Consider the following 14,954-nt stretch of genomic DNA (forward strand, 5'->3'; position numbering starts at 1 on the left):
CATTATACAGATTTGATGTGAAGTCTAATAGTGATTTCCTCTCCTTAAAAATTCACTAAATTTCCATCCTGATCGACAATTTGAATTTGTAGATGATCTATGCACTTGACACTGACCGGTAGATATATGACGTGTGACGGAACTTCTATGATTTTATATCCCGGAGGCACTCTGGGAAAGAACTCATGGATTGTATGAACTTTGTTATTATTGATATAAGCACCTCCAGTAATATTGCACTCAACTCTGAGTGCATTGATTCTCAATATTTTCATTTCAGGTAAATCAGAGCTGTGTTGAATGTTCTCTTCGAGAGTGCGAGGAGCAAAGCCAAGGAGACGGCCTATGGATTCGTGAGGTGTGAGATCTATCGGATGACTGCAGAGAATTTCACTTCTAAGAGTATTGTTGTTAGCTTTCAAAGAGAATTCGATTCCTTTGGATTTCAATGTTGCTTGTAAAAATTGATTAATCGCATCGATCTCATAACTGCCAGTAGGAATATTAATAATAATATCTCCGTTTAAATGCAGTTTATTATTTGAGTAGTCAACATTGGGAATAGAGTTAAATGATAAAAGTTCAACTAAACCCAAGACAAAATTTTTATGCTTCGATAGTTCAATCGAAGGAAAATATTGCGCTTCTAAGACAGATGAGTTTCCTGAGAGACTCAGAGTGAAGCTATCTTCCATGACTTATCGGAAGATAATGATTCCATTCGTCAGTGAGCACCTCTTTTATTGTCTCCCAGCTAAGAAAAAGAGACAAAGATGACCACATATAAATGAGTCAAAATTTTGATACCTTTTATAGTTGTATTTCACTTCTTTCACGTTAAAATACAACATGAGATCTTTAGGAGGTTTAAGATCGCCAAAACTATCAAAATAAATCACTTCAGAACCACGTTTGCGATAGCAAACCCAATGAGTGCCTCTATTTTGAAAGTCGTCCAAGTTTACCACTGCTGTTTCATTATGCCATGGACCATCGGGAGGTAGATTATTTCTCATGAAAACACCTCTGAAATCTGAGATTTTCATCATATGAGCATATTCTTTTAGATCATAGTCAGTCAGTGCACGATTTGGCAAAGTTAAATCAAAGTTTTTTTTTTTCTACTGACTTGATGACTACGACATATATGAGATATCATAAATAATCCCATTCCAGTTTTATAGGGCTTAAGATGAAGACCTCTGCCTAAAGCAATAGCTTCCATGGTCTTATTATGCCTCTTACTTTGTTCATGATTTTTCTGCGCAGCCTTAGCATCATTAACTGCTTTAGCTATTCCAGCAGCACCTCCTGCTAGAGCACCGGTGGTACTTAGTCCTGCGAACAATGGAATGAGAAAAGGAAGAACTCCACCAATTTTTGATGGAAGAGGCACAACACGTGGAATGATAACTTTTTTCTTTCCACCTACACTTTTAAAAGCTTGACGTGCTCCCTTCAAGGCTGATTGAATAACCTTACGATAACTTTTACTTGTTGACATTGTTTTTTAGCCGCAGTCACTAACTTATTAAATTTAAGTCTCATTCCAGTTTTTCCTTTTAATTTCATAGCATCGCTAACTGCAAAAGCAAACGTTTTTTCGCCAAGACTAGCATCCTTAGCTCTGACACGTTACATAGCTTCCTCAGCAAACATCTTGTCAGCAGCTTTACGATCTTCGTTTTTATCGGAATAAGCTATGTCGTGTTTTTTACATGCCTGCTCAAACGGATTAATGACAGGATCACCTCTTTTCATTCCTTTTTTCAATTTGGTTCCGGGACCGCAGTATTGATATCCAGGAAGATGCATTTCAACAGATAAGTTATTGATCACTTTATCAAGCAATCCATAGCCTTTCGGCTGTTTCTGAGATTTGTGTATGATCATCTCTCTTCGAGCGTTGATTCACAACTGACGTTCATGGTATAAAACGAGCGTTTATATTTCGGGAGCTCAATGTTATATCTGACTCTGTTGAGTGAACATGGATTTTACCGAGCAGAACGTCAAACTCCCTGTCACGAATTTTGATTTTGGAAAAGAGAAGTGAAAGAAGCGTCATGGGGAATTACTACCAGATAGTATACGAGCAGTATTCTGTGGTCCGTCAAACTGTGGAAAAACAAATAGTTTATTGGCTTTAATTACACACCCCAATGGTCTTAGGTTTGGGAATTTGTATGTATACTCTAAATCCTTGAATCAGCCAAAGTATCAATTTCTCAAAAATGTCTTGGATCCGATTGAAGTAGTATCATATCTTCCGTTCAGTGAACATGAATCTGTAGTATCTCCAGATGAAGCCCTTCCAAATTCAATAATGATTTTTGATGATGTGGCATCTGAGAAGCAGGATAACGTCAGAGCATTCTTCTGTATGGGGAGACATAAGAGTGTAGATAGCTTCCATCTATGTTAATCTTATCCTCACATAGGAAAACATCTCATTAGAGATAATGTCAATTTGTTAGTAATTTATCGACAAGATGATGTAAATCTTAAAATATCTATGAAGATCATGTGAATACCGATTCAACTTTCAACGAATTTCGGAATCTTTGTTCTGAATGTTGGAAGAATGATAGATATGGATTCATCGTTATTGACAAAGATAGACCGACGAATGAGGGTAGATACAGAAAAGGATTTGACTGTTTTGCAATAAAAAAGGAATTATGAGTCTCAAACTTACAGTTCAGTTGTAGACATCGCCACGTCATCATGTCAGACTTGTTCTTAGTGAGCTCTTGCGAGCTCATGAGGCTATTAAAAAAAATACACTTTATTAAAACAGGAGAAAGATGATTTTGAAAAAGTCATCGGTGATAATCTAAAACCAGTCATCACACCACTTGAGAAACTTGTTGAGGTGAAAAGTGAAAGCCATCCAATCACATTTTGGATCAAAACAACAGTAAAAAAATGAAAAAACGAATGAGAATCGATCGATCGAGTTTGCTCAACGATCAAAATAATAATAAATCAAGTTTTTTCGATTATGATGATGATGATGATGATGATGATGATGATGATGATGATGATGATGATGATGATGATGATGATGATGATGATGATGATACTTTTGACACAATAATCAATTCTACATTTATATCTACGAGTGGAAAAAATGAATCAGCTGAAGACTTTTTATCATTGTTAGATAAAAGCCGTAGAACAATTGATAATATATACGGAGTGCGAAAGGTTGATGGAGTGTATATGATTGGTGATTCAGAAATTGAATTTGATGATAATTATGTCAAAGTCAGAAATGGAAAATATCCTAAAAGTAGTGGACTTATGGAATTGCTATTTAAAAAATATCCGAATGATCTTTTGAGTTTTTGAAGAAGGTTACCCGCCAAACTGGTTAACGGAAATTTTCACAATAACGCGAGTTGTAAAAACAGATCCAGTAACTCACCATCTCAAAGATTATTATGATAAACCCGTCTCTGGCGGCTTTTATGAAACGGAAATTCATAAAACTATGTATCCGGAAATTTATTTAGTAGAAAAAGTTTTAAAGAAAAATGGTAAACGCGTATATGTTAAATGGTAAGGATTTAGTGAATAGCATAATAGTTGGATAGATAAAAATGAGATTGTATGAATTATTCAAGGTTCAAATAAATAAGAAAGTAACTGTTATTATATTTAATAATGTATTTATTCATGTAAATTACACACAAGTTTGAACAAATAAATAAATAGTATTTAACAATTATCAGTCTTTGTATTTCATTATTTTAGCATGTGGTGAACTTAAAAGAAGTTCCACCCTGATATGTTATAAATAAACTAAGTTTATTTGCTGTGTTAGAGAGATTATTGAAAAGTTCTTGATCTTTCAAGATTGCTGATGAGATCTTTTCTGGAAGAAATATTTAAAAGTTGTCATCGATCTCGGCCACGATCTTCGTGCCAAATCTCGTCTTCACTTCCTTGAGCGCAGTCACCATGTATGCATGATCTTTTTCTAAGTCCGTGGCTTTCTTCTTGGGCAAGAACTCGCGCTCAGCAATTTTGTTAAGTGCAGATAGATCCATTCTGAAAAGTAAAAATATAAGAATTTGTGTGAGAGAAAATATTTTCTTTGAGAAGAAAAATAGTGAGAATCAGCTATGAACTTACTTGGAAATGTTAAATGAGTCTTGGTTTCTTCTCTAAAGGCAGGTAATTTTCAAGCTCGACTGCTCGAATGTGCTCTTCACCGTGCTGCGTCTGTTGATATAGCCCATTCCCCACCATGATGTCTGCCCCTTCCATCGCCTCTTGTAGAATATCCCTTCTATCGGAAGATGCCCCCTCCATCGATGGATTCCATTCGTGCATTAGCTCCTCACAAACATCGTATTTGATAATGATTTGTTCACCTGTATCGCCATAAAGTATCATCCCCACTCGTGCTGCACTGTTTTCATTGGTCACTTCGTTCCCCCTCTCCATTGCTCTCTCGCTTTCTTCTTCAGTATTGGTCGCTTCATACCTCTTCTCCACTTCCATCTCCCCCACTCTTTCTTCTCTTGTATCAGCCATTTTTCATCCCCCTCCATTTGAATTACAGCCAGCGCCATCTTTTCCTCAATAATTCGGTAATGACCCCAAGGCAAAGTATCTTTGCTATGAGGTAATAAGTATCTTTTATCATCATGCGGACTTAGTGCTATTTTATTCTGTTTTTCAGTATGCACTACATGCAATTTAGAGCGAATGTTGCACTGCTCACGTTTAACAATAATTTGTTCTTCAAGGCATTTTCGATAATCTTCGAACGTGATTGTTTTCTTCAAAACACTTGATTTTATGCCTTTGGCTTTTTTCACAGTCTCAGATCCATCTATCAAAATACTATACATTTTGCTACGTAAACCAATAAATTCCGTCATAATCTTGCCATAGCATTCATCTTTCATTAATCCAGGCACTTTTTTATTGACACGCGGGATTCCAAATTGATTGTTCTCTTTGTAATCAGAAGTATCAAATTTGTGCAAGTCTTCTTTCATTATTTTATACATATCCACGTCAACGACTTCATATATTAGACTATCTGTGTCGGTGTAAAGGAGTTTACATTTGTCTCCAAGTCGACGCTTCATATATGAATAAAGAAAATCGTATAACATTGTTTTAGACAAATTGAGAATGCTGAGATCAACGTATATTGGTTTTTTAATTGTAATACTCGTTCTCTTTAGCTGTATAGCAACCAAATTTTCATCAAAGATAGCACAACTATGAAAATTTGGTTGAGCTATACGTGCTTCTGCTTCATATCGACCTGTAAATTTATTCACTAATCGCACATCCACGCGAGATCGTTCTCGCTCGATGCACTTGCCCTATACTGCATTAATTAATAACTTGTAGAAAAGCTTTTCAAACTCATTCTTGGTCCGCTTTCTCTTCTCTGTAGTAAATTCAACATATGGTTTGAGCCAAGACTTCTACTCAAAACTCAGAATCCTATGCACTTTTTTTAGTCGAAGTCCATTATCTAATACCTGTTTTAACGCAAGATAATGAATGATATACCTTTTATTATCGTTCAAAGTAGTCAACAGTTTCTTTTGCTTTGAGCCAGGGGGTGTATGATGCTCTGCACAAAAAGGCAAATCTTGATGATCATCATGTATTTATTCAGGATATTCTAAATCTACTTCAGCAAAGTAGCCTGTATCAGAGTCTGGTGGTGCATTGAACAAATTTGAATTCGTGTCATATTCGATCCATTTGAATTTTCCCACTGGTAAATACTGCACCATAACCCATCCATAAAGATTATTAATATCAAAATATAAGAGTGTCTTCGTTTTCTGATTCTTATCGTATAATGGTCACATGTACGGATTGTTCGCCTTAGCATACCGATTGCAACATTGACTTATTCCTCCTCGAATGCCTGCTTCAATAAACATCAGCATATATATATATATATATATATATATATATATATATATATCTGTAAGAAGCTCCAATTTGAAACGGTCCGCGAAGGGTTAATATGCGAACGCGAAGGATTCGAGACCCGAGATTAGTAAAGCGGGAGAGAAGCACATTCGAAGAGCGATAGCAGTCTTTGATCCACCCGGTAATATCTATTGAGTGGACAAAAGACCTCCCTATCCTCTGTAATGGCCGAGCCACCAGAGGAGAGCTGCTTGTGTGTAGAGGGAGACGAGTAGGGTATTCCCACTACACATATCCTGCAAACTTAGGTAAACCACGCAGCTATTAGACTGATGTGTGAGGTACTACCATCTCACCATGAGTCTAGAACCAGATGCGCCACCTAAATGCAGGGTACTACCATTCTACACCCGTAACACAACTGATGGGGTGATGGGAGTGGGTAATGCTAAACAAAGGTTGAAATAGTTTATATGCTTTAAATGTCTTTCATTTAATCATTCAATATTCAATTATAAGCGATGCTGGATCTCAGTCTACAAGGAGAGGGAGTGGACTGCACATATACTCTTCGAGAGCCTGGGGCTCATGGACTACTGAGTATGGTGAAGTATGGAGCAAGCAGCGAGTACTCCCATTCGCACGCTGCTCAGTTGAGAGCCAGATCATGAATGCTCGATGCTGGCTCCGGGGCTCTTTATATACCCGAGTTGCTCCCTCTCTCCTGTGTTACATCCGCGTACGCCATCTACCAGCGCGTAGGTAGACTGTTTACCTGTAGCTACTAGCGCTCCTCGGTCGGAAACTTGCCTACGCCAGGCAAATTATCCATTGCTGCTCTCTTGTATACCCGGCCGGGGCCTGCCGTCTCAAATTCCACTTTTGTCATTTTTAGAGCTACTGAAAATGTGAGACCTGGAGTCGTGTAAAAGTATGCAGGACATAAACTATACGCTTTCAGAGATGTCTCTCGAAAACTTTCGAAGACGTCAGCTAATAATAAAACATCTGTTTTCAAGTACAAATCTGAATATTCATCCAAAGTTTTTATAGTAAACATATTCCATACTGTAACAGCATGGTGATAGTCTTCGTCAATAATATGAGAATCTGTTAGTTTATTGTAAAACTCATTCTTCTCTGGCAGTTTTGTAATCATCAACTTGTCCAATCCATCTACGAAATCATATGGAAATATACCTTTTCGTCTAAGAAGATTGATTTGTTCATATGTAAATCCATCATTTTTAAACTCATTTACTGCTATCGGCACGGTTTCCAAATATGATGCAAGCTTTTCCAACGATGATGGTAAAAAACGCCATGAATCTATAAATCTAAAACTGATGTCACAGTCATCTATATACTTCGTAAATGAAATATATTTTTCTTTGTTGTGAGGTATCAGAGATACTTGTCCATTCATTATTGTAGAAGTAGCAATCTCTTTCAAAATGAAGCGTGTGTCATAATTGAGGTTATGAAAGATAACCGGCACAAACCTCGAATCCTTGTAATTTAAATTGCATGAATTGTGAGCTGCATCTCTGAAACTAAATAGAAAAAAAAGTCTTACATGTTGTATAGTATTTAAGTCAAATATTTGTATACATTAAAAACTAACGTACCGTCCTGTTAGATGACAATGGTCTCGTACTGCGAGTTCTTCACTTTTGATAGGCTTTCGGCATATATGGCAAACAGTTGACGTCCGAAAAGATAATTCTTCTAGATCTGTAAGTCTCATTGGTTTTGGATTTTTGTAGAGTAGATCAATGTTTTCACTAATTCCTTTCAGTTCTCGAACAAACCATTTTGCCGGTGTCTCTTCATCTTCATTTTCTTGTCTGTATTATTTATAAACAGATAAACTGTCATCGAAGCTGCACTTTATATAATAGCCTATTCTATATGCTTCATGAAGCTGAAAAGCATTTTCATTTTCAGTAGACTTTAACAAACATTCAAAATCTGCATAAATAACAAAAGGAACTTTTTCACTTTTATTGTAATCTTCAAATTTAAGAATGTTATTCTTAAAGTCGGGCAAATTTATTCGATAATTATTTAAATTTTTGCAATCATTTTCGTGCATTTCCAACCTTTCTTCACAGTAAAATATTTGTAAATACCTTTCGCAGTGATATGATTTTACATGAGATTTACTTAATTGAGTGCTTAAAAGTCGAGAGAGATATTTAATCCAAACGTAGTGGTATTTAGGCAAGCTTCCGCCATCATCAGGATTATTTTCTTCATTTTCATCTATGTAAAAATCTTGAATGAGGAGTAGATTAACATGTTTTTCTTTCTTTTCTTTTGTAATATGGCATGGTGATACTTTGAACTTTGCATTGTACTTTTTTAATATGTATACATTTATTGAAATATCATTTAATTTTTCGAATTTCGGAACATCTTTGAGTTTCACTGGAAATTCTATATCACCAAAGTTCAGCTCGTTCTCATACAAACGATATTGATTAACTCTATTGGGATTAGTTTCACTAGGATACAATGCTGAAAGTATAGCATACTTGAAACATTGATTATCATTATTACGAACATTAACACATGCCTTTTTCTTTTCTATAAACTTTGGAAGTGAAATGAAGGAACTCCCCTTGATTGGAGAATATTTTTTCATATTGATACACAAACTGATAATACTCGTCAGTGTCCAGCCAGAATCTTTCTCCTGGAATTCTTAAAGCTGGGTGAGAATAGGTTCTTTGATATGATCCGTGAACCATTCTTCTAAACTCGTTGACATGAATGCTGTAACACTTTCACTTGTAAAATATTTAATGTCTGTCGTTTCCTCACATTTTTTTGCATAGAAAATTGTGCGATAAAGTCAGAATTTATTTTTACAGCGTTATATTCCTTCAAGCAATCTTCTACTTTAACCTGAAGAGCTTTTGTGCATCGTTAAAAAAAACTTAGAATGTCTACATGCTTTATGTTTACAACTACACCTGTTCTAATTCGACTTTGAAACGCTGATTCTACATCTCACCACTCAACTCTAGCTTCAGTTTCTTCCGATTGTAGACCACCACCTTGCTGAAGATGTTGTTGGAGTTGAACTTGCACACATGAAAGATGTGTCATACAAGTTTGATATTTCTGCTTTTCTCCTCTTGCAAGATTAGCTTTGTCGATTTTTTCGTTCAATTCCTTTATTGTGGAATTGCACATGTCCAGTCAATAATGAATATCATTATTGCTCATTTCATGTATATTTCGCAAAGTATCATGCACTACTTCAACAAGGCGTTCAAAAAGTTGAAATGAAGCCATATTTACTTTTTCACTTAACATTCACAAAACAGAATTGTATAAAGAACTAGTTTCGTGTACTGTAGTAGACGAAGTCTGCTCCTCACAGTAAAATTTCTTGCTATATATAGACGAGACTACGAAAGAAAAGGAGGAAAATTTTAGAAACTACCAATGAATTGGAAGTTTGACAAGGAGAAGGGATATTTTCTTGGGAAGGGATCGGTTTTCTATCTTTGCTCCAATGAGAAGTGGTCATCTTTGACATTGAAAAGCTGAGGAGTAAGTCATGACGAGGAGAAGGGATATTTACTTGGGAGGGGATGAATTTTCTATTTTTAGACCAATGAGGTCTTGCTTCTTTTTGACAACCAATTGTGTGACAACCAAAGTGGAGTTTCTTCTTATATAAGCAGGATGACAAAATTCATCTGTTCATTTACAATAAATTCGTCTTATAGAACTAACTCTACGAAGCTGCAAGATGACTGCAATGTTTGAATACAAAAAGATGTTTCAAAATACCATACTGAAATATCCGGAAGAAAATGTTTATATTGTTGACATACAAGGATTTCAAAGAATTGCTGCGGATACTTTCATTTTCAAGGAAATTAGTTTTCTCAACATAAGAAAAACAGCTTTACGAACTGGTTACCTCTTCAAGTCTTCAATGCCGTGGGAAGAACTTACAGAGGAAGAAAAATGTATGATACATTGACTAGAAAAAAGTCACCATGGAATTGAATGGAATTCTGGTGACATTCCATACCATCGATTTCAACATGTCTTACAAATCTTTACACGAGATGTGAAAAACATATTCGTTAAGGGAGAACAGAAAGCACTGTGGTTGAAAAATTATTTGCCGAATATGTAAGTATTTATACATTCCTTCAGTTCTTTTTTTTTCATGCTTTTAATACTTCAATTTATCCACATTATTTTTTTAATATTTAAATTATTTTTGCTTGCACCACCATCTTTCTATTAGAAGAAAACCATCATGTGCCGTCCATAATGCTCTTTCAATAAGAGCATGGTTATTAAATTATTTGTCTGAAAAATTTAGTCAAGACGAAGTTGATAATAATTATTGAAATGTACTATGAAAAAAATTATTGAATAAAATGATTTTTTTTAGAAAAATTAAAATTCTTACGATTATTTTTTTAACTTTTCAAAAAATTTTGTACACAGTTGTTATTTTTTATTATAAAAAAAAAAATATGAAAACTTTTATTATTAATTTGAAAAGGGATTGAAATTTGTCATCACCTCTTATTTACACGTAGTCAATTTATTAGATTAGTTTATTTATTTACTTACACTAAAACGAAGACAAAGAGCAGAGTAATTCAATTTAAAAATCATACCTAAATTTTCTGAAATATTTTACAATTTTTTCAACTTTTCTAAAAATTTCGTACACCTATTGTTAAATAAAACTTTGAATTTGGGAAAACTCCCGCCAGTGTCCGTCGTAGGTTAACCGTAGCTGACGCGCATGCGCATCAGCTTCAGTTAACCAACGGTCAGCGCTGGCGGGAATTTTCCGGAATTCAAAGTTTTAATTAACGGTGAGGTGTTCATAGTTCTTTAAATTTATTTTTTTTTATAATTTTTGTAAATTTTATTTACGTTTACATGATCTATTATTATCTCATCATCTATAATCCTCGGTAAATTGCGTTGTTGTTGCTGTGGTCGCTGTTGCTGTTGTTGCTGCGGCTGTGGTTGCAGCTGCTGTTGCTGCTGCTGATGCTGCTGATGATGTTGCTGCTGCTGCTGTTGTTGTTGCTGCTGTTGCTGCTGCTGTTGTTGCTGCTGTTGATGCTGCTGTTGACTGTCTGTCCTTTTCAATTGTAAAATACCACGTCTCGGTACTGGCCTCGTAACCTCTGAAAAAATTAAACGAACAAAAAAATAAATTTATTGTATAAAAAATAATACAAAATAAAACTAATTTACTGTTAAAGCATTTTTACCTGAAGTCATTGTAGATGTTCCTGGTTTTGGTGACGTCTCTCTCTCTCCTGACTTCTTCTTCTTCTGCTCGTTGCCTTCTTGCTCTGTAAAAATAAGAACAAATTGGCATTATTATTTTTTTTTAAATTATATCATTATATTAAGTTATATCATTTTTAGAATAAATTTAATATTTTTACCATTTGCTTTTCTCTTCATATTCGAGGATGTAATCTTAGGAATCCGCTTGAGATCGCGTATACTTTTAACGGATTTGTACGATGCGCAACTGGATGATGTTCCGCTTGAACTGGAGCTCGAACTAGGGCTCGAGTGAGACCGTCTTCTTCGTGTCGCCGAGGATTGCCGAGGCTGCTCAGCCGTCGGTGATCGCCGAGGCTGCTCAGCCATTGGGGATCGTTCAGACGAGTTGGCAGCTGGGGATCGCTGCGGCGGGTCAGCTGCCGGAAATCGACAAAACGGGTCAGCCACTGGGGATCGCCGAGGCGGGTCAGCCACTGGGGATCGTCGAGGCGGGTCAGCCACTGGGGATCGTCGAGGCGGGTCAGCTGCCTGCGATCGCCGCGGTGGGTCAGCAGCCGGAGATCGATGAGGCAGGTCAGCCGCCGGCGATCGACGCGGCGGGTCAGCTGCCGGTGATCGCCGCGGCGCCAATTGTTGCAAAGCAGCATTCGGTGGTTGCAGCACTACAACATTAAAAAAATTCAAATAAATTAATTAAAAACTTAAAAAATTCGTGACTTTAAAGTGGAGTAATAAGAAAATTAACTTACATGTTTCTACTATGTCCATGGCCCAGGACACGTAGTCTAGCATCGTCAGGAGAGTCGGTGCGTTGGCGATCAGCCAACCTATACGCTCGTGAGCATCCTGTAGACTTCGTCGGCTCCGAGAAAGCTGCATTGATGAACTTTTCTTCGAAGACATTTTCTTGACAGCTTGCAAAAAAACCTGTGACTGACTCCGGTGTATCTTGAGGGGTTATTTATACTCGAAAACAGGAGCATACTTTTCATTATTTTGCCGAAAATCCTCTGATTTGCTGAGCTTCTTTTCCCACTACTTTCCTGAAAAGTCCTCTAATTGGAGAAAAATGTTCCTCCCTTAATTTCAAAAACACCTCCCTTGACCATGCTCCTCCCTGTCAAATAAAAAATTCACTTGCCTTCGTGAGATAATCTATGAGAACTTTTGCAGACCTTTTCCAAAAAATAATTGATTTTCACCGTGGGTAGCGAAACAAAAAGATAGGTCTTGCCAGCGGGTGTAATTTCTAGATTCCTGCGGCCCTCTTCGGTCACTCGTCAAAAGCTAAAAGCCTTTACAACGTTCATCTCTGCAGGTATCTGCGACACTCACGCATTTTCGTCCACTGCTAGCGAAACGAAAAAAAAGGGAGGGGTATATGCATAAAACTTATCGGTGCCTCTGCATCTTTTTTGGGGATTTCCTGCAGGCCTCTAGGAAACTCGTCAAAGTCAGTACGACGTGTTAATCTGCCAAAAGGACTATCATGAAACCCATCAGTCTTGGTGCATACCTCTAGGTTACTCGTCAATCACTATAAGTATTGTTTGTCGTTCTCTAGTCCTATCAGCTCATGTTCATCTTCGGGCTCTCTGCAGACCTATCAGTCTGAGTGCATTTTTGTGACCATTGTCTCTACGCCACTGCGCGGATCTCTGGAAGGAAAACTGCCTAGCTTTTCTGGGAAAGCTAATTGGGAACACTCTGAGAGGAGAGGGGGTGTTTTAGTATGCCTATGTTTTGGTATGCCTATAGCATATCTGCTCATAAGTGGAGAAATCGTAAATATATTATATCTCTTACAAAAATTAACTTAATTATCCACTGACTTTGAAAAATTATGATCGAGCGTACGATTTATGTTATAATTTTTTGCAAGAGACAAAATATATTTACGATTCCTTGACTTTGGTAGGAATATTTGTAACAATAAAATCAAGTTCTATGATTTTTTTGGCGATGACCCAAGTGACGCAATTTATTTTTATAAGCAAATATGTATTTAAATAATTTATCACTAAGCTTTGTTGTTGCTTCATTATGAATTAATGTAATAAACTTGACTTTGGTTGATTGATCTCAGTTCTTTTTTATCTGTTATTTCGTTGCTGAATATATGAAACTCGCCTAACCTTTTACTTTTTTAGAAGTTAATTGTCTCTGCAGTTAATCATCTGCAGTTTATAACGTTTTTTTTTCAATTTTTTTCACTTTTCTTTTTCGTTAGGAATTGAAGATATCGTTATCATTTAATATAAAAGTAAATATCGTATTATGTATTGCATTTTTGTACAGAATACAAATGCTACGATTTTTATAATCTCACAATTTACATTATTTTATAAATGTAAAATTAAAAATGTTTAATAAATATTATTTTTTGTTAGATTTTGTTAATATAATTAATACTGTCATCAAATAATTACAAAGAGTTTCAAAACATTTTTTAATATTTAAAATTTATTTCTATTTTATTCTATAATTTTAAAACCGGTCCTGTGTATTAGTAGCTATAACTACTTTCATAGAATGTTGTCTCTATTGAATGTATGCATTTATACTCGACGGTATTAATTCTTATAAAACGTTTCCGAAGTCGTGCTTTTGAGTGGTTAGAATTTATTAATCTGGCAATCTTATTGGAGCGTTTCAAAAACGTTCCACAAGAATTGTCTACCATCGAGTGTACATCTAATATTTAACAGTATATTTAATAATGACACTTCAAATAATTAAGGGGATGGCGGCGCAAAAGCTTTGCAAATCCACCACGGAGTATTTTGTATTTTCAATCTTCTAGAAAAACAGAAAGTCTGATCGAATTTTTCTTTCGGTAGAACGATTCATTAAACTTAACACTACGGCGCTACAGACACGGTTATTCATTTGAAAGCTTTATTTAAAAAGTTTTATGTAAAATTAGATTTTAAGGTTGGCGCTGCAATCGCATGAGTACGACGAAGTACGCGTAAACCAGTTGTTAGCAACATATGTCTCAGCGAGCTGCTCAAGCTGCCTTTGAGGGGACGCGGACGCGGTTTTCGCGCAGCGAACGGCAGCCAGCCTGGATTTCTAACTCCAGGACCCAGAGACTTCACAGGCACAGGCTTCAAGGGGTCATCCACTCTTGTACCCGGATCACGCAGTTTTAACCCGTACGATTGGAACGATGATGTAAATACTAACTTGTACAATGATCTGCCTCCATACAAAGATTGGCGTCGGGAATCCGCTGAACGTCTCGGAAATAAGTTTGATGTTTTAAGACTGCCTAAAGATATGGATGTAAGTAAACGATTTTCTGAATATGATCTAATACGATTAAGTAAATTGAATCATTCCAGGTCAGGGAACTTGTCTAACAAAAACATGAACGACACGAAACTAAAACAATCTAACATCACGCGAACATACAAGTTAAAGCTCGACTTATTTAATTTAATTATTTAAAGTCATTGATTTTCTCGAATCAAACTCGCTTATCTCACCCTTGCAGTCAGGCTTCAGAAGTAGCTACAGTACTGAAACTGCCTTATATTCTTAATATTCATAAACAGTATTATATCTGTGTTAAAAACATTGTAAATCATCATGCATTCTTTTGCGGATGATTTGCAATTCTATATTCAATATCATCCTTTGTAACTTTGCAGATACAGCGGCTAAAATTAATGAAGATGATAATTTCGTTGTAGCATGGACACGCGATAACGGTTTGCTTCTAAATGTAGTTAAAA

At 36.1% G+C, this 14,954-nt stretch overlaps 2 protein-coding genes across 2 annotated transcripts; one reads left to right on the forward strand and one right to left on the reverse strand.

The window, feature by feature from the left end:
• Nucleotides 1–10,587: 10,587 nt before the first annotated feature.
• Nucleotides 10,588–11,261, reverse strand: LOC116416250 (ataxin-8-like). The gene is made up of 2 exons (XM_031923976.1): nucleotides 11,190–11,261; nucleotides 10,588–11,102 (listed from the first exon to the last, which is right to left on the reverse strand). Exons 1-2 carry the CDS (start codon nucleotides 11,197–11,199, stop codon nucleotides 10,807–10,809), a joined length of 306 nt encoding a protein of 101 aa, XP_031779836.1. The 5' UTR covers nucleotides 11,200–11,261; the 3' UTR covers nucleotides 10,588–10,806.
• LOC103317382 (circumsporozoite protein-like) lies at nucleotides 11,205–14,579 on the forward strand. Its single transcript, XM_031927494.1, has 4 exons — nucleotides 11,205–11,219; nucleotides 11,496–11,864; nucleotides 14,221–14,502; nucleotides 14,562–14,579. The coding sequence occupies exons 1-4, from the start codon at nucleotides 11,205–11,207 to the stop codon at nucleotides 14,577–14,579; spliced, it is 684 nt and encodes a 227-aa protein (XP_031783354.1).
• Nucleotides 14,580–14,954: the final 375 nt, after the last annotated feature.

This window comes from Nasonia vitripennis, assembly GCF_009193385.2.
Source record: "Nasonia vitripennis strain AsymCx chromosome 1 unlocalized genomic scaffold, Nvit_psr_1.1 chr1_random0002, whole genome shotgun sequence".
In the NCBI taxonomy this organism is placed as follows: Eukaryota; Metazoa; Arthropoda; class Insecta; order Hymenoptera; family Pteromalidae; genus Nasonia; species Nasonia vitripennis.

Coding starts and splice junctions, on each gene's coding strand:
- LOC103317382 (XM_031927494.1), top strand. Junction 11,865..14,220: donor TTGTTGCAAAGCAGCATTCG/GTGGTTGCAGCA, acceptor TGTCTCAGCGAG/CTGCTCAAGCTGCCTTTGAG.